This window comes from Moschus berezovskii, chromosome 3, assembly GCF_049115385.1.
Source record: "Moschus berezovskii isolate FMDL1 chromosome 3, NW_MosBer_1.0, whole genome shotgun sequence".
NCBI classification, from domain to species: domain Eukaryota; kingdom Metazoa; phylum Chordata; class Mammalia; order Artiodactyla; family Moschidae; genus Moschus; species Moschus berezovskii.
In genome coordinates this window covers 57,792,795-57,815,986 of record NC_142462.1, presented here as the reverse complement: position 1 = coordinate 57,815,986, position 23,192 = coordinate 57,792,795, and the positions used below count along the sequence as shown (strand labels likewise).

At 39.1% G+C, this 23,192-nt stretch overlaps 1 protein-coding gene across 1 annotated transcript in view; it reads right to left on the bottom strand.

The window, feature by feature from the left end:
* Nucleotides 1-23,192, bottom strand: part of NME8 (NME/NM23 family member 8) — a 40,268-nt gene that overhangs the window by 1,499 nt on the left and 15,577 nt on the right. Inside the window, exons 8-13 of the mRNA XM_055420164.2 lie at nt 21,589-21,681; nt 20,296-20,480; nt 13,598-13,770; nt 4,551-4,695; nt 3,615-3,722; nt 211-362 (exon numbers count right to left, since the gene is read on the bottom strand). Coding sequence (XP_055276139.2) covers nt 211-362; nt 3,615-3,722; nt 4,551-4,695; nt 13,598-13,770; nt 20,296-20,480; nt 21,589-21,681 — 856 coding nt within the window. The remainder of the gene's footprint in view (nt 1-210; nt 363-3,614; nt 3,723-4,550; nt 4,696-13,597; nt 13,771-20,295; nt 20,481-21,588; nt 21,682-23,192) is intronic.

The following is a 23,192-nucleotide window of genomic DNA, read 5'->3' as shown; positions in this document are numbered from 1 at the left end:
CCTGAACTCTTCTCACTGAACTGGCAGGGCACCATTAAGGTGATTAAATAAAGGAAATCTGGTCAAAATCTCTTACAACCTAAACTTGGAGCACTACCGCCTGATAATGAAGGTGCTCATTTCTTTATTCTTTCAACTTTTCTTTACTTTGCAAAATTCCACAGAAGTTGGAGAAAAACGTATACATTGGTTCTATCTTTATATATCTACCTCTTTGTTCTTGTGTTACATGAGGTTTAATCAGTGCCACAGTGTGTTGAGGAGGAAAGAAATATCGTATTTCTCTTTCAGCAGCTTCTAGTGAATCACTTCCATACAACTGGTTGATAGGCAAACCTTCCATTGCAAATTGTGCGCATAAACTTTGAAAAAGAAGTCAAGTCAAAAACTGTTATAACATAATATATAAAATAACATAACAAAATGTAAAACTTCATATTTGCATTCTGCAAAAGGAAGTAATTGCAGAATGGCCTGGGGCCCTGCTATTACCTTTAAGGAGGTAGCAGGCATTAGGAAGAAAGGAGTTGAACATTTCAGTAATCATGATAATGGATACTGACAAGTGTCAGAGATGGAGTGAACACCCGGGTGCAGTGGAAAAGAACAGAATATAGAATTCTGGTGGTATCACTTGCTAGCTACATGATACTGATCAACTATTTTACTTGTCTGTGCTTCAGTTGTCTCAAATATGAATATGATAATAAACCCTGTTTCAGAAGGAGTCTTTGAAGATGTAGTCTGATGATGTGTTTGAAATATACGGTGCATATTAAGCTGTCAATAAATTCCTTCTCCTTCTTTAATCACTAAATAATATCAAGCACTAAAGATGGCATTTGACCTATTCCAAAGATACCAAATTATAAACACTGAATCCAGGAGACATGGCAGTGGAACCCTCCAGGTAAGGAAAGCAGCAGTAAAAGAGGAGCATACCAAGTGGCTTTGTGGAACAAGGCAGGAGTGACATTGATGGTAATGGACAAGCCCTGCCGGGGTAGTTTATTCCAGTTCTGTTTTTGTATGATAGATGAATACATATCTCCAAAGTCAACCATTATTCCTCAGTGTTTTCCAGTTGCACCCTTTTCTTTCTGTCCCTCTGCCTATCTATTTATATTTCAGTAGAAGTGATATTCATTGCTCATTAATTTTCTGCCCTTTAAACATAGCCCTGAGCAAGCAACCCACAAAATCCAGCCACAGCAAATAATCTCCCTTCCTGTTCACCGACTGACATCACTGGAAACTTGGCTTTCTGTCCTAAGTTTTAAGACCCCTTTCTTATCTCTGAGTTTCCCTTGCGGCTCAGCTGGTAAAATCTCTCTAATTTTTTCAGTGACCATTTCAGATTTCTTTATCTAACATGACCTTCCCATTCAGTCCTTGGCTGCTCTCACATCTCTGATTCGAAGATATTTGTAGACTAAGAGCCTGTGATTGTCAGGGAGATTCATATAATGAATGATAACGTCACCAGAACTGACGCCATTCAATGCAGAGAACTACAAGCAGGCCCTCTATTAGGCTGTTAGACGTGGTATTTGGAAAAAAGTGTCTGTGAGTGTGTGTGTGTGTGTGTGTGTGTGCATGTAAGGATAGGAGAGAAGGACTGCTGTGTTTCTCTTCTATGCAAGTGACCATATTTCAGATTAAGCAATGGAGAGTAAAGAGTCTGATGCCCAAGTGCAGGAGTTATGTCTAAGGCAACTTAGAAAAGGAGGCAATCAAAAATAATGGCTAAGAGGCATTGTGAACTTGTGGCAACATTAGGGATCATAAGGGCTTAGGATTTAAATTATAAATATATTCTAGAGTAATATATCCTAGGGGAGAAGAGGGGCAGTTACTGAGTGCCTTCACCTGGAGAAAATGTCTCTGTGCTGGTATGTAGCCTCCACACTTAGAGCCAGAACTTCTAGAAGAGTGTGCCTACATGTATAGGCCAGGTATTGATAAGGATTCTTTTCTCTGATACCATAAATTGCATTCTCTGCTACATTTCATTAAGAGGTTCTATGGCACCCTGCTCATACCACATAAAGAGTGTCCAAGCCATATTATCCTTTTACAGTAATTTTTTGGCACAGGAACAGAGACATAAGAGAGGAGGGTCAAAAGAGTGTAATATGCCTCCTTCAGGACAAGTCCAACTCAAGATCTTATACCCAAAAGAAAACACTTCAACTTTATATACGTGATGTATCATAAGTCCTGTTATTTATTGTGGCAGCATGGATACAAACGTTTCCTATGTTTGATAAAGCATCTTTATTCTTGCTCACTTGAAGGAGGGCTTTTCTTCCCCTGAATTCAATCCTGCTCGGAAATTAGCACAAAGAATTTAGATGAATTGCAAATTCACCTAAATTCAGTTTATTTCCATCAGCTACATGCCAAGAACAGAGATGAATGAGATACTATCTCCTTCCCTCAGCTGAGACAAAGCCCAGCAGCTAAGATCAAAAAATATTTTTTAAAGTGCCTCTACCCACTCCAGTGTTCTTGCCTGGAGAATCCCAGGGATGGGGGAGCCTGGTGGGCTTCCGTCTATGGGGTCACACAGAGTCGGACACGACTGACGTGACTTAGCAGCAGCAGCAGCAGGTAACAGGTATTAGACAGCATATTAAAAAGCAGAGACATTACTTTGTCAACAAAGGTCCATCTAGTCAAGGCTATGGTTTTTCCAGTGGTCATGTATGGATGTGAGAGTTGGACTATAAAGAAAGCTGATAGCAGAAGAATTAATGCTTTTGAACTGTGGTGCTGGAGAAGACTCTTGAGAGTCCCTTGGACTGCAAGGAGATCTAACCAGTCCATCCTAAAGGAAATCAGTCCTGAGTATTAACTGGAAGGACTGATGCTGAAGCTGAAACTCCAATACTTTGGCCACCTGATGTGAAGAGCTGACTCATTTGAAAAGACCCTCATGCTGGGAAAGATTGAGGGCAGGAGGAGAAGGGGCCGACAGAGGACGAGATGGTTGGAAGGCATCACCAACTCGATGGACATGGGTTTGGGTGGACTCCGGGAGTTGGTGATAGAAAGGGAGGCCTGGCATGCTATGATTCATGGGGTCACAAAGAGACGGACATGACTGAGCGACTGAATTGAACTAGGTAACAGGTAACATGCTAGGTTTTTAGCTGATTACAAAATTCTAAGACTCATCAGTAAATTACTTTGTAAATGTTCCCACCAAATTGTAGACTACATATTAAGCTAGTCATCATTGTCTTCTAACTCATATATCAATTAAATAACCTACAGGATGATTGTGCCCTTCTCAAAAGAATTTCTCCTAAACAATGCAGGGGACAGATATTTCTGCCAAGATACGGACTTCTGGCTTGGTAGCTACCACTTACTTCCAGCCCCAAACGAAGCAGCCTTGGTCACATTCTCTTGCAAAGCCTTGGCCATATTCAGGTTGGCACTGGGCTGGGCTTTCAGTCAGGTTGGCACTGGGCTTTTCCTTACCCAACAAAAGAAGCATTCCTGAGAACCTACTTTGGACGAGAACTGTAGTTCCTGTATCCTATATCCAAAAGGAAATCAAAATGGCTCCCATGAAAAAATCTGGGGACCCATGGCATGAATCATACCTCTCTGGAAGATATTCTTTGGCTTCTTCAACATTGCTTGGTCCAATTAACTGTTTCCAGTATCCTAAGCCATTTTCTTTTACTAAAACAAGGGCTAGAGATGGACCACTGTTAGAAAATAATAAAACACAGTTAATGAAACTATGGCTTGTAGCTGCTGCTGCTGCTGCTGCTAAGTCACTTCAGTCGTGTCCGACTCTGTGTGACTCCATAGACGGAAGCCCACCAGGCTCTCCCGTCCCTGGGATTCTCCAGGCAAGAACACTGGAGTGGGTTGCCATTGCCTTCTCCGATGGCTTGTAGCTAATTACAGATAAATAATGCAAGTGTATTTGTTAGAAGAAAATAGTAAAATAACCCTTTTTACCAAGAGTATGAAATTAATTTCTGTTGGTGGACTCTCAAGAGTATATTCATCAAAGAAAGTAAGCAGAGAAAGGAAGGGAAAAGAAGGGCCTTGGTTCTGATCGAGTGGTCTAGGGACAATACAGGTACTGTCCCCATGCCCCTGCTGATTTATATTATACATGATTGCTGGCTTTCTTGTCTGGCTGCTGTTTCATTTATTATGCTAGAAACCTGTCCCATTCATCTCCTCGGGCTAGTGAACTTTAGGATTACCAAAACCCTTGAGAGTCAGTCATAGCTGTCTGCTTGGACTTGATGATACTGCACAAACTGGCTATGCAATTCAATGCAACCAGACTCCAGAGGCTTCACTGGGAACTTGCATTGCTCTAATAACATTCCAGGGGGACCACAGAAGACACACAGTTGAGCAGGGAATCAAAATGGAAGTAATTTTGGCAAAGAGACTCAGCACATCTTTACAGAATTGAGAGGTTTGGCAACTTGAACAGAAAGCAGGGTTAAAAGAAGGTTAAATGATTCAAACATAAATCAACCTGTGCTTTTTCAACCTGAATTCTATTTTACCTGGTCATGTTTTCAATAACATTTCCAAAATAATCTTTATTTTCATATTCTTTGCACAGTGTTTTTGCTTCTTCTTCTGATAATACTATCTGTCTTTGCAGCAGTATTTTAAAGCCTTCATCTTGAATTTTATTCAAAACATCCTCTAAATAAAAGGTCACATAAGTTTTAAAGTGCTAGGTTATTGATTATACACACAATACAGACTATATTATCATAAGGACATAGAATGTATTTCATTCTCATATGAAATTTAAGTTTACAAAAATAAATTATTCGATTTTTAATTTAAGGTGAACAGTGTTCTTAACACATCAAATTTATGATGCCATTTCCAGTTTTTCAGGGGACCAAAATCTATAGATCTGAGAATGGAGGATTTATTTTTAAAAATGTGTACAGTTAGATGTTTTATTTCATACATAAAGGTGATGTACTGACATTCCCAGATATGCTAGGGTTCTAGGGTTGGGCTTCCCTGATAGCTCAGTTGGTAAAGAATCCGCCTGCAGTGCAGGAGACCCCAGTTCGATTCCTGAGTTGGGAAGATCTGCTGGAGAAGGGATAGGCTACGCACTCCAGTATTCTTGGGCTTCCCTTGTGGCTCAGCTGGTAAAGAATCCGCCTGCAATGCAGGAGACCTGGGTTTGATCCCTGGGTTGGGAAGATCCCCTGTAGAAGAGAAAGGCTCCCCACTCCAGTATTCTGGCCTGGAGAATTCCAAGAACTGTATAGTCCACAGGGTCACAAAGAGTCGGACGTGACTGAGTGACTTTCACTTTCAGAAAACAAAATAACTAGGTACATATCTTTTTTTAATGTGCTTAAATATAGGCTATATATTTAAATATATATATTTATATATTTTATATATGTATATAAATATATAATGTGTGTGGATCACAATAGACTGTGGAACATTCTGAAAGAGATGGGAATACCAGACCACCTGACCTGCCTCTTGAGAAGCCTGTATGCAGGTCAGGAAGCAAAGTTAGAACTGGACATGGAACAACAGACTGGTTCCAAATAGGAAAAGGAGTACATCAAGGCTGTATATTGTCACTCTGCTTATTTAACTTATATGCAGAGTACATCATGAGGGACACTGGGCTGAAAGAAGCACAAGCTGGAATCAAGATTGCTAGGAGAAATATCACTAACCTCAGATATGCAGATGACACCACCTTTATGGCGGAAAGTGAAGAGGAACTAAAAAGCCTTTTGATGAAAGTGAAAGAGGAGAGTGAAAAAGTTGACTTGAAGCTCAACATTCAGAAAACAAAGATCATGGCATCTGGTCCCATCATTTCATGGGAAATAGATGGGGAAACAGTGGAAACAGTGTCAGACTATTTATTTTGGCTCCAAAATCACTGGAAATGCTGACTGCAGCCATGAAATTAAAAGACGCTTACTCCTTGGAAGGAAAGTTATGACCAACCTAGATAGTATATTAAAAAGCAGAGACATTACTTTGCCAACCAAGGTCCGTCTAGTCAAGGCTATGGTTTTTCCCGTGGTCATGTATGGATGTGAGAGTTGGACTGTGAAGAAAGCTGACTGCCAAAGAATTGATGCTTTTGAACTGTGGTGCTGGAGAAGACTCTGGAGAGTCCCTTGGACTACAAGGAGATCCAACCAGTCCATTCTGGAGGAGATCAATCCTGGGTGTTCACTGGAAGGACTGATGCTAAAGCTGAAACTCCAATACTTTGGCCACCTCATGTGACAAGTTGATTCACTGGAAAAGAGTCTGATGCTGGAAGGGATTGGGGGTGGGAGGAGACGGGGACGACAGAGAATGAGGTGGCTGGATGGCATCACCGACTTGATGGACATGAGTTTGAGTGAACTCCAGGAGTTGGTGATGGACAGGGAGGCCTGGCATGCTGTGATTCATGGGGTCGCAAAGAGTTGGACACGACTGAGCGACTGAACTGACTGAACTGAAATATAGGCTCTAGATAACTGAAAGATGAAATATAATAAAAAGTGGGAAATTAATGGACCTAAGGACTGTGAAAAGCATGAAAACTAGTTTATACAAGAAAAATTCTAAATACATCTACTGTACACCAGTTTATAAACAAAATATAAATTTCAAAATGTGCCATCAAAAGACATGTCATTGGACTACATTCAAAATCTTTTTGTACCATGTGGCAGATAGAAATATTTTAGAGTATAGAGATTTTTGCCTAAAACCTAAAGCAAACATCATAATTGAAATCACTGGAGGCATTAAAAGCAGTCAGGTGTAGAACAAAGGCAAAATGTTATCATGCTGCTGCTGCTGCTGCTGAGTCACTTCAGTCATGTCCGACTCTGTGCGACCCCATAGATGGCAGAACAAAGGCAAAATGTTATCATGCTGCTGCTGCTGCTGCTGCTGAGTCACTTCAGTCGTATCCGACTCTGTGCGACCCCATAGATGGCAGCTCACCAGGCTCCCCCGTCCCTGGGATTCTCCAGACAAGAACACTGGAGTGGGTTGCCATTTCCTTCTCCAATGGGTGAAAGTGGAAAGTGAAAGTGAAGTCGCTCAGTCGCGTCCGACTAGTAGCGACCCGGTGGACTGCAGCCCACCAGTCTCCTCCATCCATGGGATTTTACAGGCAAGAGTACTGGAGTGGCTTGCCATTGTGGCCTTTAATTATTTAATAGTTATTCTGGAAGTACTAAGCCATACATAAAAATAACAAAATTGAACAAGATGGATAACAGTGTTTGCATATAAGCTGTTTGGAAAATTCAAACATAAATTTAGGCTCTAAATTAAATAACATAAATTTAGGCTCTAAATTAAATAACATAATTCAGTAAGGGAGTCAGTAAGTAAAAATTTACAGAAGCCACTATCTTTCTTACATAGAAAATAAGTTTGCGGGGGAAGTGTCGTTCACTGTGGGGTTAAAAACTAGGAATAATGCTGAAAAGAAATAGCTGGCACTAAAACAACAACTATGAACAGCTTACCTTTCATTGAGTGAATAGAGCAAAGAACATTACATATATTCCCATATTTAGTTGAAAAATAAGATAACGAAATATAATGAAGAAAACTATTATATCTGAATAAAAGATGTAATAGATGAGTTGAATAGAGGTACATTATATTTCTTGAAAATACATGAGAATATGGTGAAGATGTCTGTTTTCTTCAAGTTAAATAATCCACATAGACTTTGCTTTAGAATTTCTTGAGGTGACCCAGAATAATTAAATATCAATAAAGGTCAACATTTATTTAAAGTGTGATGCTGCTGCTGCAGCTGCTAAGTCACTTCAGTCGTGTCCGACTCTGTGTGACCCCATGGACAATGGCAAACATAGTAAACACAAAATAATCAAAAACTGAGGCGAAAGTCAAGCAAGAGGGAGAGGGATAGTGATAAAAGACTAACAACTTCAAATTTTGTTTTTCCTGCTTTTTAATTAACACCTTTATGCCATCCTTAAATGTCAGTATGGTTTGCATATCACAATAGCAATATGTTATGACACTAACAGCTGTCACCAAAATTCTTTGTAGGAGAAAAATTCTTTGTATTTGTTTGGGAAAAATTATTTCAACAAATTATTGAGTAGAATGTGAGATCTTTGCAACTTGGTTGGAGGTAGATTTGCTTTGCTCAGAAAAACTGAAAAAATTGTATTTCTTTCCCAGGAACAAGAGTCAGGATTTCAGGGGCAATCCAAACCAGGTGACCAGTGTGGAATCAGAAACTGCTAAATACTACTGTGAACTGTGAACAGAATACAGGCCATTTGAAAGTTAGATTTGGCAATTTGGAGGTGGTTGGTGAACTTGACTAGGATAGTTCTGACAGAAGCTCAATTGGAGGGGGTTCAGGAGTGGGTGAGGGTCAAGAAGGCGATTCACTGAGCACAGACAACTCCTTGAGAAGTGTCCATTGCAGAGGAGTAGAAAAATGGGGTGTCAGCTGATGGGGCAGAGGATCCAAGGCAATTTTTCTGGTTTTGTTTTTATTTCATTGAATTTTGTTTATTATTATGTTGGACCATGTTTTTGTGCTAACAGGGAAAACTTAGTAGCAAGGGAGAAAGTGATGTTGCCAGAAAATAAGGGACATTTTCGAGTGTGAAACACTCAGGAAAGCGGGTAGAAATGGCATACATAGATCAAGAAAAGGGCTGGCCTTTGATGGATCATGTACACAACAGCATTGCCTCTTCTCCTCTCAGCCAATAACACTGCTTCTTATTTACAGAGAAACCAAGTAATAGAAGACAAACCCCTCAACTTCCTACCACAAACCTATAAACTGGATCTCTGTCTATCCAGCCCTCTCTCTTGCTACGTAGAATAAAAATCTCTTCTCAGCCCAATCCTATACATTTGCTACAGAAATTATTTTCTCCTGACTCTCAGTGAGCTTGGCCTGTCCTAATCTTTTCTCTCTTTCTTGTAACTTCAACTGGTTGGTTCCTTCCCATGAGCATTAATCTACAGTCAGATTTTTCCAATCTCAAAATAACATTTAGAAATCTGTCAAATATTACTTCTTTAATTCTGAATTGTTCTGACTTCTTTGTATATAATCTCTCACCCCAGTTTTGAGACTGACTTTTGTGGCAAGCACTCCACTGAAACTACTCAAGATTCTCCTCTTCCTGGCTAATTCAAACTTGACTTTTTAGTCTGTGCATAAACAGTGCTTCTTCCATGAAGTATTATGCAACTGTCCCTGGTTAATTAAGCCATACTGATCTTTCCACTCAATTATGGGCTGCATATCCTATTTGATATCCAGTGAGGCATCTCTTATCATAGCGCTTTCCACACTCAGCTTTTATTATCAATTAGATGTATTTAGCTTCAGCAGTACATGTACAGGCTTCAACAGTATGTGAACCGTGAACTTCTAGATGTTCAAGATGGATTTAGAAAAGGCAGAGGAACCAGAGATCAAGTTGGCAACATCTGCTGGATCATAGAAAAAACAAGAATTCCAGAAAAATCTCTACTTCTGCTTTATTAATTATGCCAAAGCCTTTGACTGTGTTCAGTTCAGTTCAGTTCAGTCACTTAGTCGTGTCCGACTCTTTGAGACCCCATGAACCACAGCACACCAGGCCTCCCTGTCCATCACCAACTCCCGGAGTTCACTCAAACTCATGTCCATCGAGTCAGTGATGCCATCCAGCCATCTCATTCTCTGCCGTCCCCGTCTCCTCTTACCCCCAATCCCTCCTAGCATCAGAGTCTTTTCCAGTGAGTCAACTCGTTGCATGAGGTGGCCAAAGTATTGGAGTTTCAGCTTCAGCATCAGTCCTTCCAATGAACACCCAGGATTGATCTCTTTTAGAATAGACTGGTTGGATTTCCTTGCAGTCCAAGGGACTCTCAAGAGTCTTCTCCAGCACCACAGTTCAAAAGCATCAATTCTTCGGCACTCAGCTTTCTTCACAGACCAACTCTCACATCCATACATGACCACGGGAAAAACCATAGCCTTGACTGTGCAGATCACAGCAAACTGTTGAAAATTCTTCAAGAGATGGGGATAACAGACCACCTGACCTGCCTCCTTAGCAACCTGTATGCAGGTCAAGAAGCAACAGTTAGAACCGGACACGGAACAATAGACTGGTTCCAAATTGGGAAAAGAATGTGTCAAGGCTGTATATTGTCACCCTGCTTATTCAACTTATATGCAGAGTACATCATGCAAAACGCCAGTCTGGATGAAACACAATCTGGAATCAAGATTCCCAGGAGAAACATCAATAACCTTAGATATGCAGATGATACCACCCTTATGGCAGAAAGTGAAGAGGAACTAAAGAGCCTCTTGATGAAAGTGAAAGAGGAGAGTGAAAAAGTTGGCTTAAAACTCAACATTCAGAAAACTAAGATCATGGCATCTGGTCCCATCTCTTCATGGCAAATAGATGGGGACACAATGGAAACAGTGAGAGAGTTTATTTTCTTGGGCTCCAAAATCACTGCACATGGTGACTGCAGCCATGAAATTAAAAGATGCTTGCTCCTTGGAAGAAAAGGTATGACCAACCAAGACAGCATATTAAAAAGCAGAGACATTATTTTGCCAATAAAGTCCAAAAAAGCTATGGTTTTTCCAGTAGTCATGTATGGATGTGAGAGTTGGACTATAAAGAAAGCTGAGTGCTGAAGAATTGATGCTTTTGAACTGTGGTGTTGGAGAAGACTTTTAAGGGTCCCTTGGACTGCAAGGAGATGAAACCAGTCAATCCGAAAGGAAATCAATCCTGAATATTCATTGGAAAGACTGATGCTGAAGCTGAAACTCCAATACTTTGGCCACCTGATGCGAAGAACTGACTCACTGGAAAAGACCCTGATGCTGGGAAAGATTGAAGGCAGAAGAAGAAGAGGACAACAGAGGATCAGATGGTTGGATGGCATCACCGACTCAATGAAAACGAGTTTGAGCAAGCTCCAGGAGTTGGTGATGGACAGGGAAGCCTTGCATGCTGCAGTCCTTGAGATCGCAAAGCATAGGACATGACTGAGTGACTGAACTGAACTGAGATGTATTTTGCAGCAGGTTGTTGTGCTGGTAGGATAAAGATTATATTGTGTAGAAAATTAAACCTAAAACCCTAGTGACTCAATACATCAGAGATATCCTTATCGCCAATGTTACATGTTCATAATAAAGCTGCCTATAGCAGCTTTACTCATAATAGCCCAAAACTGGATGCAATGAAGATGTCCTCTAATAAGTAACTAGACATATGCTGGTATATTCATACAATATAATGTTATTCAGCTATAAAGAAGTAAGCTATTTAATCCACAAAAAGACACAAAGGAACCTTAAGTGTATATAGTTATGTAAGAGAAATTTATCACTATATGATTTCAACTCTATGACATTCTGTAACATGCAAAACTACAGAGACAGTAAAAAGGTCAGATTACAACAGAGGTTGGGAGGGGGAGATGGATAAATAGGAGAAGAACAGGGATTTTTAGGGCAGTGGTTCTACCATGTATGATACTGTAAAAGGGACACATGACACTGAATTTATCAAAACCCACAGAATGTGCAACACAAAGAGCAAACCTTACATCAACTATGAAGTTTAGTTAATGACAGTGTGTTGATACTGGTTCACTAGTCATAAAAATGAATCACAATAAAACATTATTAGAAGAGACTATTATGGGGGTAGGCATATGGGAACACTGTACTATCTTTTTAAATTTTTCTGTAAATCAACAACTATTCTAAAATATAAAGTTTATTCATCTAAAAACATATACATACTGTTCAAGGTTTAAAAAGGCAAATGAAACTTTTGAAAGAAGAGAACTCTAGGCCCAGGAAGCTTCACTGGTAAATTCCAGTAAAGATTTTAAAAAGATGCAATATCAATTCTATACCATCTCGTCCAGAAAACAGTGACTACCTTTCATGTCATTTTATGAAGTCTGCATTTACCCATTACCCTAACACCAAAACCAGATAAAGACATTACAAGAAAGTCCCCAACAAAATACTGAAACCCAGCAATACGTTAAAAAGGACAGTAAAAGACAACATACAACAACCAAGTATAGTTTATCTGGAGAATGCAAGGCTGGTTAAATATTTTAAAATAAAAGTAATTGCCATATTATTACCTCAAGGAAGAAATATCAGTAGATACAGGAAAAATTTTTTGAGAAACTATAACATCCATTCATGATTTTAAAAAAAATACCTCCCCAAACTAGGAGTAGGTGAGAATTTCCTTAATCTAATTAAAGGGCATATAAAGCTAACATGACACTTGCTGGTAAAAGACTTAATGCTTTCACTGTAAGATCAGGAGCAAGGTAACTTGTGTACTTTCATCTCTCTTATTATTCAACATCATGCAGGAAGTTCCAGCCAGTACAATAAGGCAAGCAAAAGAAATAAAAAGTGTACATATTAAAAAGAAAGAGGCAAAACGGTCTCAATTTTTAGATTATATTATTGTCTACATCAGTGGTTCTCAATCTTTCAAAGTACATTTAAAAATGTTTGGAGATGTGTTTTGATTTTCACAACTAGGGGTTGAGGGGATGCTACTGACATGAAGTGAGTAGAGGCCAAAGATGTTGCCAAACATTTGCCAATTCTCGTGACGCGCACCCTCAACAATGACCTAGCCCCAAATGCAAGTAGGTCTGATGTTCAGAAACCCTGTGCTGTGCTGTGCTAAGTCACTTCAGTCGTGTCCTACTCTTTGTGACCTTATGAACGGTAGCTTGCCAGGCTTCTCTATCCATGGGATTCTGCAGGCAAGAAGACTGGAGTGGGTTGCCTTGCCCTACTCCATGGGATCTTCCCGACCCTCCTCTCTTATGTGTCCTGCATTGGCAGGCAGGTTCTTAACCACTCGTGCCACCTGAAAAGCCCTCAGAAACCCTAATAACAGAAATTCTCAAGGAAATGATGTCAAAAAGCTCCTAGAACTAAGTAGTTTAGCAAGTCAGAGAATATGAGGTCAACATACAAGTATCTATTTATTTCCATACACTGGATATAAAAAAGAACTAACAGTGTTACTTTACAGTTTCTGTTCTTGCTCTCCCAATATTCACACTCTTCTGTGAGGTTAAAAATAGCTAGCACCTTTTAAGTGTTAAGGACTTTATGTTTTCTCATTTTAACCTTCTGAATTTAAACATAAAGAAAGATTTGGTAAAGTACATTTTTTCCAAATCACACTATTAATAAGAGGTTTACCTAATTGTTGAACATAGGCATTTCAGACATGAGTACTTCTAATCTTTATTATAATAACTATAATAATAATTATATATAATAATAATTCTTGTATGTTAAATCTACCTTAACAAATTCCTAGGTTAGAAAGCACTTTCTAAACTATTTAACTATAGAATTGTTTTATTCTTTTTATTGAGAAATTAGTAAATTAGTGTCAAGTAAATTTCTTCAAGTGCTTTTTCTTGAATGGTAAATTTTAAACTAATATCTTTTAATATAATTATTCAAATCATATGTACAAAGTAGTTAAACAGTTTATGCTTTATTTCTTACCTGTTCTTTCATTAAAGAGGGCTGGTCGAAGTAATGCCAGTGTCTTTTCAAATTTTATACCTCTTACATTTTTAAAATCAGGGATTAAGACATCGATAAACTTAGTATTAGTTATATTCTCCTCAACATCACAAAACTGAGATATTTGTTGTATTTCCAGATATTGTTGTAAACTGTTGAAATCCAAAACATAATTATAAACTGAAGTTTAATAATCATGTCAGAAAATTAAAACTGATAATATATCCTCACAAATAATTTAGATTTTAATAAAACAAATGAATATTGAACTTCACATAAAGATAAGTTACATCTCTATTACATCAAAGAATATGTATTTAATTCCACTTTTATTGAACCAATGCAAAAATCAATTACATGAAATCATATATGTTTGATTTCATGAGAGGATATTAAAGACACCAAAATAAAGTATGTTTAAAAAATTTTTTTTCTTTCCTCTGTGTTAAGCAATCCAGATAGTTTCTAACTTTCCTTATAATTTTGTCTTTGAATCTAGGTTAATTTAGGAGCACATTTCATGTTTTCAAACAGATAAGATGTTTTCTATTTGAAATTTATTATTTATTTATTTATTTCCAGCTTTATTGGATTATAATCAGGAAATGTGTGTGGTAAGATTTTAATTTCTAAAAATTTGTTTAGGTTTTCTTTGTAAACAAAGCAAATTTACTTGTGGGATTTAAGGTTACGCATATTCATATTTCATATATTATAGATCATTTATTATACACAATAATGGAATACATATTTGCCATTCCTATATATCTTTGCTTTTTTCTCTGCTTTGTATTGAGATCTATGACCATAATGTTACTTTTATCCAGTTCTCCTTATTATCTTTCTAATACTTATATTTTTATTATGTCATCTGTATAGTTTCGGGAATAAATTTTTTGACCACTGTACCTTCTTCACAAATGTTTTCTTTTACATCATGCCCTTCTTTATCAAGTTTAACACTTTTAATATTCAATTCTAATTCTTTATTTTTTTCTGGCTATTTTGTTGCCATCTCTTAATTTTTTATTTTTCTTTGTCTCTTCTAAGCAGAATATAGACTTGGATTACTGTGATACTGAATGGTTTGCCTTGGAAATGAACAGAGATCATCCTGTCGTTTTTGAGATTGCACCCAACCACTGCATTACAAGTTTTTTGTTGACTATGAGGGGTACTCCATTTCTTCTAAGGGATTCTTGCCCACAGTAGTAGATATAACGGTCATCTGAATTAAATTGACCCATTCCGGCCCATTTTAGTTCACTGATCCCTAAAATGTCAATGTTTACTCTTGCCATCCCCCATTTGACCACTTCCAATTTATCTTGATTCATGGACCTAACATTCCAAGTTCCTGTGCAGTATTGTTCTTTACAGCATTGGACTTTACTTTTATCACCAGGCACATCCATTCCTGGGCATTGTTTCCACTTTGGCTCAGCCTCTTCAGTCCTTCTGGAGCTATTTCTTCTCCCTTCTCCAGTAGAATATTGGGCACCTAACAACCTAGGGCGGAGAAGGCAATGGCAAGCCACTCCAGTGCTCTTGCCTAGAAAATCCCATGGATGGAGGAGCCTGGTGGGCTGCAGTCCATGGGATCGCTAAGGGTCGGACACGACTGAGCGACTTCACTTTCACTTTTCACTTTCACACATTGGAGAAGGAAATGGCAACCCACTCCAGTGTTCTTGCCTGGAGAATCCCAGGGTCGGGGGAGCCTGGTGGGCTGCCGTCTACGGGGTCGCACAGAATTGGACACGACTGAAGTGACTTAGCAGCAGCAGGAGCAACAACCTAGGGAGTTCATCTTTCAGTGTCATATGTTTTTGCCTTTTCATACTGTTCATGCAGTTCTCAGGCAAGAATGCTGAAGTGGTTTGCCATTCCCTTCTCCAGTGGACCACGTCTTGTCAGAACTCTCCATCCGTCTTGGGTGGCTTTACATGGCATGACTCATAGTTTCATCGAGTTAGACAAGGCTGTGATCCATGTGATCAGAAAAACCCTATACAGTCAGCAAAAACAAGACCAGGAGCTGACTGTGGCCCAGATCATGAACTTCTTATTGCAAAATTCAGACTTAAATTGAGGAAAGTAGGGAAAACTACTAGGCCATTCAGGTATGACCTAAATCAAATCCCTTATGATTATATAGTAGAAGTCACAAATAGATACAGGGGATTATATCTGATAGACAGAGTGCCTGAAGAACTATGGTCAGAGGTTCATAACATTGTATATGAGGTAGTGATCAAAACCATCCCTAAGAACAAGAAATGTAAAAAGGCAAAAATGGTTGTCTGAGGTGGCCTTACAAATAGCTGAGAAAAAAGAGAAGTGAGCGGCAAAGAAGGAAAGATATACCCATCTGAATGCAGAGTTCCAAAGAATAGCAAGGAGAGATAAGAAAGTCTTCTTCAATGATCAATGGAAAGAAACAGAGGAAAACAATAGAATGGGAAAGACTAGAGATCTCATAAAAAAAAATTAGATACCAAGGGAACATTTTCATGCAAAGATGGGCAAAATAAAAGACAGAAACGATGTGGACCTAACAGAAGCAGAAGATATTAAGAAGAGATGGCAGGAATACACAGAAGATCTATAGAGAAAAGTTCTAAATGATGCGGATAACCACAATGGTGTGATCACTAGCCTAGAGCCAAACATCATGGAGTATGAAGTCAAGTGGGCCTTTGGAAGCAACACTACAAACAAAGATAGTGGAGGTGATGAATTCCACCTGAGCTATTTCAAATCCTAAAAAAGGATGCTGTGAAAGTGCTGCACTCAATATACCAGCAAATTTGGAAAACTTAGCAGTGGTCACAGGACTGGAAAAGGTCAGTTTTCATTCCAATCCAAAGAAAGGCAATGCCAAAGAACACTCAAGGTACCACACAATTGCACTCATCTCACATGCCAGCAAAGCAATGCTCAAAATTCTCCAAGTCTTCAACAGTACATGAATTGAGAACTTCCAGATGTTCAAGCTGGATTTAGAAAAGGCAGAGGAACCAGAGTTCAAATTGCCAGCATCTGTTGGATCATAGAAAAAGCAAGAGAATTCCAGAAGAACATCTACTTCTGGTTCATTGACTACATTAAAGCCTTTGGCTGTGTGAATCACCACAAACTGGAAAATTCTTAAAGAGATAGGAATACCTGACCACCATACCTACCTCCCAAGAAACCTGTACACAGGTCAAGAAGCAACAATTAGAACTGGCCATGGAACAACAGACTGGTTCAAAAGTGGGAAAGCAGTGCATCAAGGCTATATATTGTCACCCTGCTTATTCAACGTATATGCAGAGTACATCATGCAAAATGCTGGGCTGGATGAAGCACAAGCTGGAATCAAGATTGCCGGGAGAAATATCAGTAATCTCAGATATGCAGATGACACCACCCTTATGGCAGAAAGCGAAGAGGAACTAAAGAGCCTCTTGATGAAAGTGAAAGAGGAGAGTAAAAAAGTTGGCTTAAAACTCAACATTCAAAAGACTAACATCATGACGTCTGGTCCCATCACTTCATGGCAAATAGATGGAGAAACAATGGAAACAGTGAGAGAGTTTATTTTGGGGGGCTCCAAAGTCACTGTACATGGTGACTTCAGCCATGAAATTAAAAGACGCTTGCTCCTTGGAAGAAAAGCTGTGACCAACCTAGACAGCATATTAAAAAGCAGAGACATTACTTTGCTGACAAAGGTCTGTCTAGTCAAAGCTATGGTTTTTCCAGTAGTCATGTATGAATGTGATAGTTGGACCATAAAGAAGGCTGAGTGCCAAAGATCTGATGCTTTTAACTGTGGTGTTGGAGAAGACTCTTGAGAGTCCCTTGGACTGCAGGGAGATCAAACCAGTCAATTCTAAGGGAAATCAATCCTGAACATTTATTGGAAGGACTGATGCTGAAGCTGAAGCTCCAATACTGTGACCACCTGATGCGAAGAGCTGACTCATTAGAAAAGACCCTGACGCTGCGAAAGATTGAAGGTAGAAGGAGAAGGGACATAGGACATGGGACAAGAAGGTTGGACGGCATCACCAACTCGATGGACATGAATTTGAGCAAGCTCCTGGAGATGGTGAAGGACACACCTGAGTGACTCAACAACAACAAAGAAGCAGAATATAGATGAGTACATTTTTTAAATTTTTTTATTTTGAAAAAATGTAAATTGACAGAAAAGTTTCAAGGCCAAGACACTGAACTTAAGATTCATCCACTGTCAGCATTTTTTCACATTTGTTCTTTCTCTCTTATCCCTCCACCCCCACTCTAGAGTGTGGTGTGTGCGTGTGTATTTTGACTTAACCATTTAAGAATTGACTGCAGATATTTTCACCATTAACCCTCCTAAATACCTGAGGGAAGTTTACACTGTTATAAGAGTATTATCTTATGAACAATCCATATTCAAATTTCAGCAATTTTATAATACTGTCCTGTCTATAGTGCATACATGCATGCTAAGTTACTTTAGTCCTGTCTGACTCTGCAATGCCATGGACTATAGCCAGACAGGCTCCTCTGTCCATGGGATTCTCCAGGCAAGAATGCTGGCTTGGGTTGCCTTGCCTTCCTCCAAGGGATCTTCCCAACCCAGGGATAGTACCTACGTCTCCTGCATTGCAGGCAGATTCTTTGAGCTCAGATTCGCTGAGTCACTGGGGAAACCACCTATCTATAGTAATCTTTCCTAATTTTGGATCATACATTGCATGCAGTCGCCCTAAGCCCTGGTCTCCTTCAACCTCTAACAAATGCCTTAGCCCTTGTTGTCTTTCATGATACTGATATTTTGAAGACTCCAGGCCAGTCCTCAATTTGGATGGTTTCAAACTATGGAATGGCCCCATAGTTTCCCATTACATTCTGGGTAGGATACTCTATAGGACTATCACATCAGTGGTGCTGTATCCTTCTTGAAACATCACAACAGGAGGTACATGATGTCAGTTTTTCCCATCACTGGGAAATTATAATAACATAGTCAAAGTGGAATCTCCAGTTTTCACCACTAAAAAGCAACAATTTTCACTTTGTAAATAATATCCTTATTATTTGAAAGGGCACTATTGGAAAATCCATATATTATTCATACAATGGATTTAGCACTCACTGATGATTCCTGTCTGCATTAATTATCATTTGGTAGTTTTAAAATTTTTTATCTTAATCTGGTAATCACTGTATTTGATGGGATAATTAACCTTTTCATATTTAGTATAGCAGTCATATACCTGCCTATAAAAATTTATATGTACTGTTTATTCTACATGAGAGCTTGTGTCCTTGATCCTTTAGATTTTGAATCTACTTTAAAAATGGCAGGTGGAAGTTCACAGCACCTGTTAGGCCACATCTGCAGAATAAGATCTGTGAAAACTGATTCCCAGAAAAATATGCTCCCTAACCCACAACTTCATGCTACCTGCTTGGGTTGATGCTCAGTATAAACACAGGCAAATATTAAAAAGAAAATGCTGCAAACTTTGCAAAACAACATTGACACATCTCACTCCACCCCTATCCTGCCAAGTGCTTAAATTATCTTATTATGTGTATATTGAACAACTGCTTCTGAAAGTCGGATGGACACCTACCTGTACAACAGCACCAACAAACGCTGAGTCCTCTTATGCCAGCTATGTTAACAGTGTTTCACAGAACACTTAAAAAATGGCTCAAAAATCCTGGTATGAAACCTGGTATCTTGAGCCCAACATTTCCCACCAAGACTGCTCCCCAACCGCTAAGTATCATTTTCTCTTAAAACTCTCACAGTAACTCCTACTGTTTACAAAGTCCTTTGTCAGCACTTGATTTATCCTACCAGTCCCTCTATCTCACTTAAAACTGGGAATTAATAGTTTTAGGGTCTCCCTGCTACCTAAAAATTATGATATGGCTAGGAACCAGCAGATGGACCAACTGAAAAAAACCTGCTATAATTTATTAATAAGATAACAAGGAGAGTTCTGGAGATACTCAACCAGAACACACAGTGGAGATGGGCTGCCCGGCAGGAAGAGACAAACATTAGGAAGCCTCGGGACTCAGTTACTCGGAACCTGCTCCTGCTCACCCACCTTTCTTTCAGACATGACTCTGACAACTCATGGGCTAAATGCTGGACTTTCTGAGTCTTCACGGGAGGCACAGATGGCAAGTGCGCAAACCCAATGTTCTGTAAGTGACTTATATTCACTTTTGAATATTTAGAAACTGTTGATAAAAACTGTGCAACTATTAAGTTCTTAGCAATTTATCACCACTAACTGCCTTGAGTAAAAGGACAGAGGACATTTGCTGTCTCTAGGACAAGGGGAGGCAGAAGTGGAATGTGGAAAAACAGGAAAGGGGTCTGGTTTGGAAGGGACCAGCCTTGGTCCCATTCTAACCCTGGAGTCCAGGGCCATGAAGCCAGATTGGTGCACCCTGTGTTAGAGAGACAAATAGGAATTTCTTCCCTTTCGAAACTGCTTGACATAAACTTTCAGGGCAACTCCGGCTTTGTTGATCATATAAAATTTTGGACTGAAAAGAATACCTGTGACTTCGACATAAAGATGTCTGTCTTTAGATTTGAGCTATCTCTATGTTATACTATGTTTCCTGCTAAAACATTGTAAACAATAAGCTTCCTGGCCTGGAGCTACCTTTTCCTCTTCTTCATCCTCGAAGGCTTGGCCATCTCCTGTTGTTCATCCCACGATTCTTTAGATTCTGTCTCAGAATTAACTTCACTTTCATCCCAGGAAGGCTGTTTTTCCTTTCCTTGTGAAACAACTAGAATATAGCTTAGGTTCCTTGTCATAAAAGAAACAAAATCCTCAAAGTCAGGCTACAAAATAAAATAAAAATAATCTTATTAGGCTCATGAAATGGATAGACTACAACAGTGACCCCTACCCAAGTCAAGGACCTCTTCCCCTTCATGATTATTGGGCAAGAGAAAGTTACTCACAAGCCTCCTGTTAACTAACACATCTCTGAAGGACAGAAGTTCACAGTTGGCAGGGACTAATCGTCAAGGCAGTCTAATAACAATTGTTAAACTATAGGATGCTTCCAAATCAACTGGAGGGCTTGTTGAACACAGTTTTCTGGAGTCTAGTTCCAGACTTTATTATTCAGTAGGGGCCCGGAACTGTATTTTCTCAAAAGTTCCCAGGTGATGCTGATGTCGCTGGTCCAACCCTTTTCCAGGGCCAAGAAAGATGGTCTGAGGGGTGCAGATGGTTTACAAAGTGCTTTTCAGTAGAACTTTCTCTGATGACCAACATGCTCTGTGCTCTTCAGCATATGTAACCACAGGCAGCTGCTGAGCACTTGAAATATGGCTAGTGCCACTGAAACTCTGAAGTTTCAACTTTGTTTAACTGTAATGAATTTAAGTGCAAATGGCCACATGTATCTAATGGCTACCATATTGGACAGTGAATTTCTAGAACCTACATCTCCTGACACCCAAGCCATTGCGCTTGCCAGTACAAAGTCTTTACTGTATTACCCCAGACAAAAGAGAATTTTAAAAATAGCTTGATGAAAAGGATTTACATGTAGGTAAAGAAAGGATTAAAGCTTTCCTATGAAGTGTATGACAAGGAGCCTTCAACCTGGGATCAGAATCTATAGGAAAGGTCTGGATACTCACTTCCTGGGGGCTGATGCACAGAGTCTTAGAGGAAACATATCATAAAGAGATCTTTGCTCCAATAAAACACAATCAGAGCATCCATTTTTGTTTGGCTGTCTCTATGTCTACTGGAGCTTTCTCCATAGTAGCTCTCTTTGGATTAACCATGATATGGACACCACCAAGGAAATCTGGAGCTTAGTTGGTTGGTCAGACTTATTCATTTGTTTTTTCTATAATGAAAATACTAAACTTATAGGAATCCACTGTATTTGACACACAATGGATTTTTTTTTTTTTTTAACATTCTTACCTGGTCTACTGTTTGACTATAGAAGTGCTTTACTTGTTCTTCAGTAAGCGGTTTCTTATCCTCTGCTTCTATGACAAATCCTGCCTTGATAATCTTCAATTAGAGAGCAAGGTCAGATCCAAATGGGTAGTGGGACCACAGGTAAAAGAAGTCAAGGACATTTGTTTCCTAGGCTTAACAAATCATCCAGATTTGAATGCATTACATAATTATGCCTCAGCACAATCCATAAGGCACTAAGTTGCAAGAGGCCCCAAAATATGTTAACAAAGAAGGTTCTTTTCATGCCCCTGCTCCGACCTCAGTGTTTAAATTTTCATGGCTTGAACGAGAGACTCCACACACACTACTTCTATTATTTAAGTGAATTGTTGCCAGATTAAAAAAAAAAACTAACTGAACTCCAAGGAAAGATATCACAGCTTTCTAAATCATTCAAAAAGACATACATTTATAAGTACTTTTAACCATTTATTTTCAAAATTATTTTAACTTTCTTAACTTTTTTTCAAGGCTTGCTGCTGCTGCTGCTGCTGCTGCTAAGTCACTTCAGTCATGTCCGACTCTGTGCGACCCCATAGACGGCAGCCCACCAGGCTCCCCCGTCCCTGGGATTATCCAGGCAAGAACACTGGAGTGGGTTGCCATTTCCTTCTCCAATGTGTGAAAGTGAAGTCGCTCAGTCGTGTCCAACTAGTAGTGACCCCATGGACTGCAGCCCACCAGGCTCCTCTGTCCATGTGATTTTCTAGGCAAGAGTACTGGAGTGGCTTGCCATTGCCTTCTCCGTTTTCAAGGCTTACCTTTGTTAAATCTGTAACTCATGATCTAGTATATCTTACTCTGACAGCAACAAAAATATCCAAATTACAGGGAAAAATAGAATTTAAAATTCAGCCATGTTTTGTCTTAAAAATTTTAATTTAATGACAAATTGTGTGTATGTCACTCAAGTATAACCATGTATAAAATGGACCATCTACTTTATTGTAGTTTAATCAATGCTGCTTTGGCTGAAGAAAGAATGAATGATGGGAAATTCATAATGAGATACCCAATCCCTCCTGACATAGCTTCCCATGTGACCTCCTCTATTGCACATGCAACATTCTTGCAAATTTTAATATAATTTTGCTGTTTCAACACAAAATCTCTATTCAGGGGTCAGTAAACCATAGCCCCTTCCACCATACATGTTTAGAAACAAAGTTTACTAGAACCAGCCCCTTTGTTTATTTACTGTCTTGTTGCCTTCTCCAGATGATGGCAGAGTTAAACTTCTGTGACAGAGATCATATGCCCCATAAGCCTGAAAATAGTTACTATCTGGCTCTTTATAGGAGAAGTATGCTGACCTTTGAATTAGAATGCAATTTTCCTCCAAAAATGTTTTCTTTGGGCTCTAAAGGCAAAACCTTAAATGCTTCTTTAAGTTATCATGTATCTAAAAAGGACCATATATTTGTGACATCAGGGAATAATGCAAGCTAATGAGAGCTTATAGCAAGTTTGCACTGATGACAACTAAATACAAAGAATTTGTTATCATCCAACATCAGAACAGCAATTTTTATCTTTTATATTGGATGCTAGTAGAGCAGAGT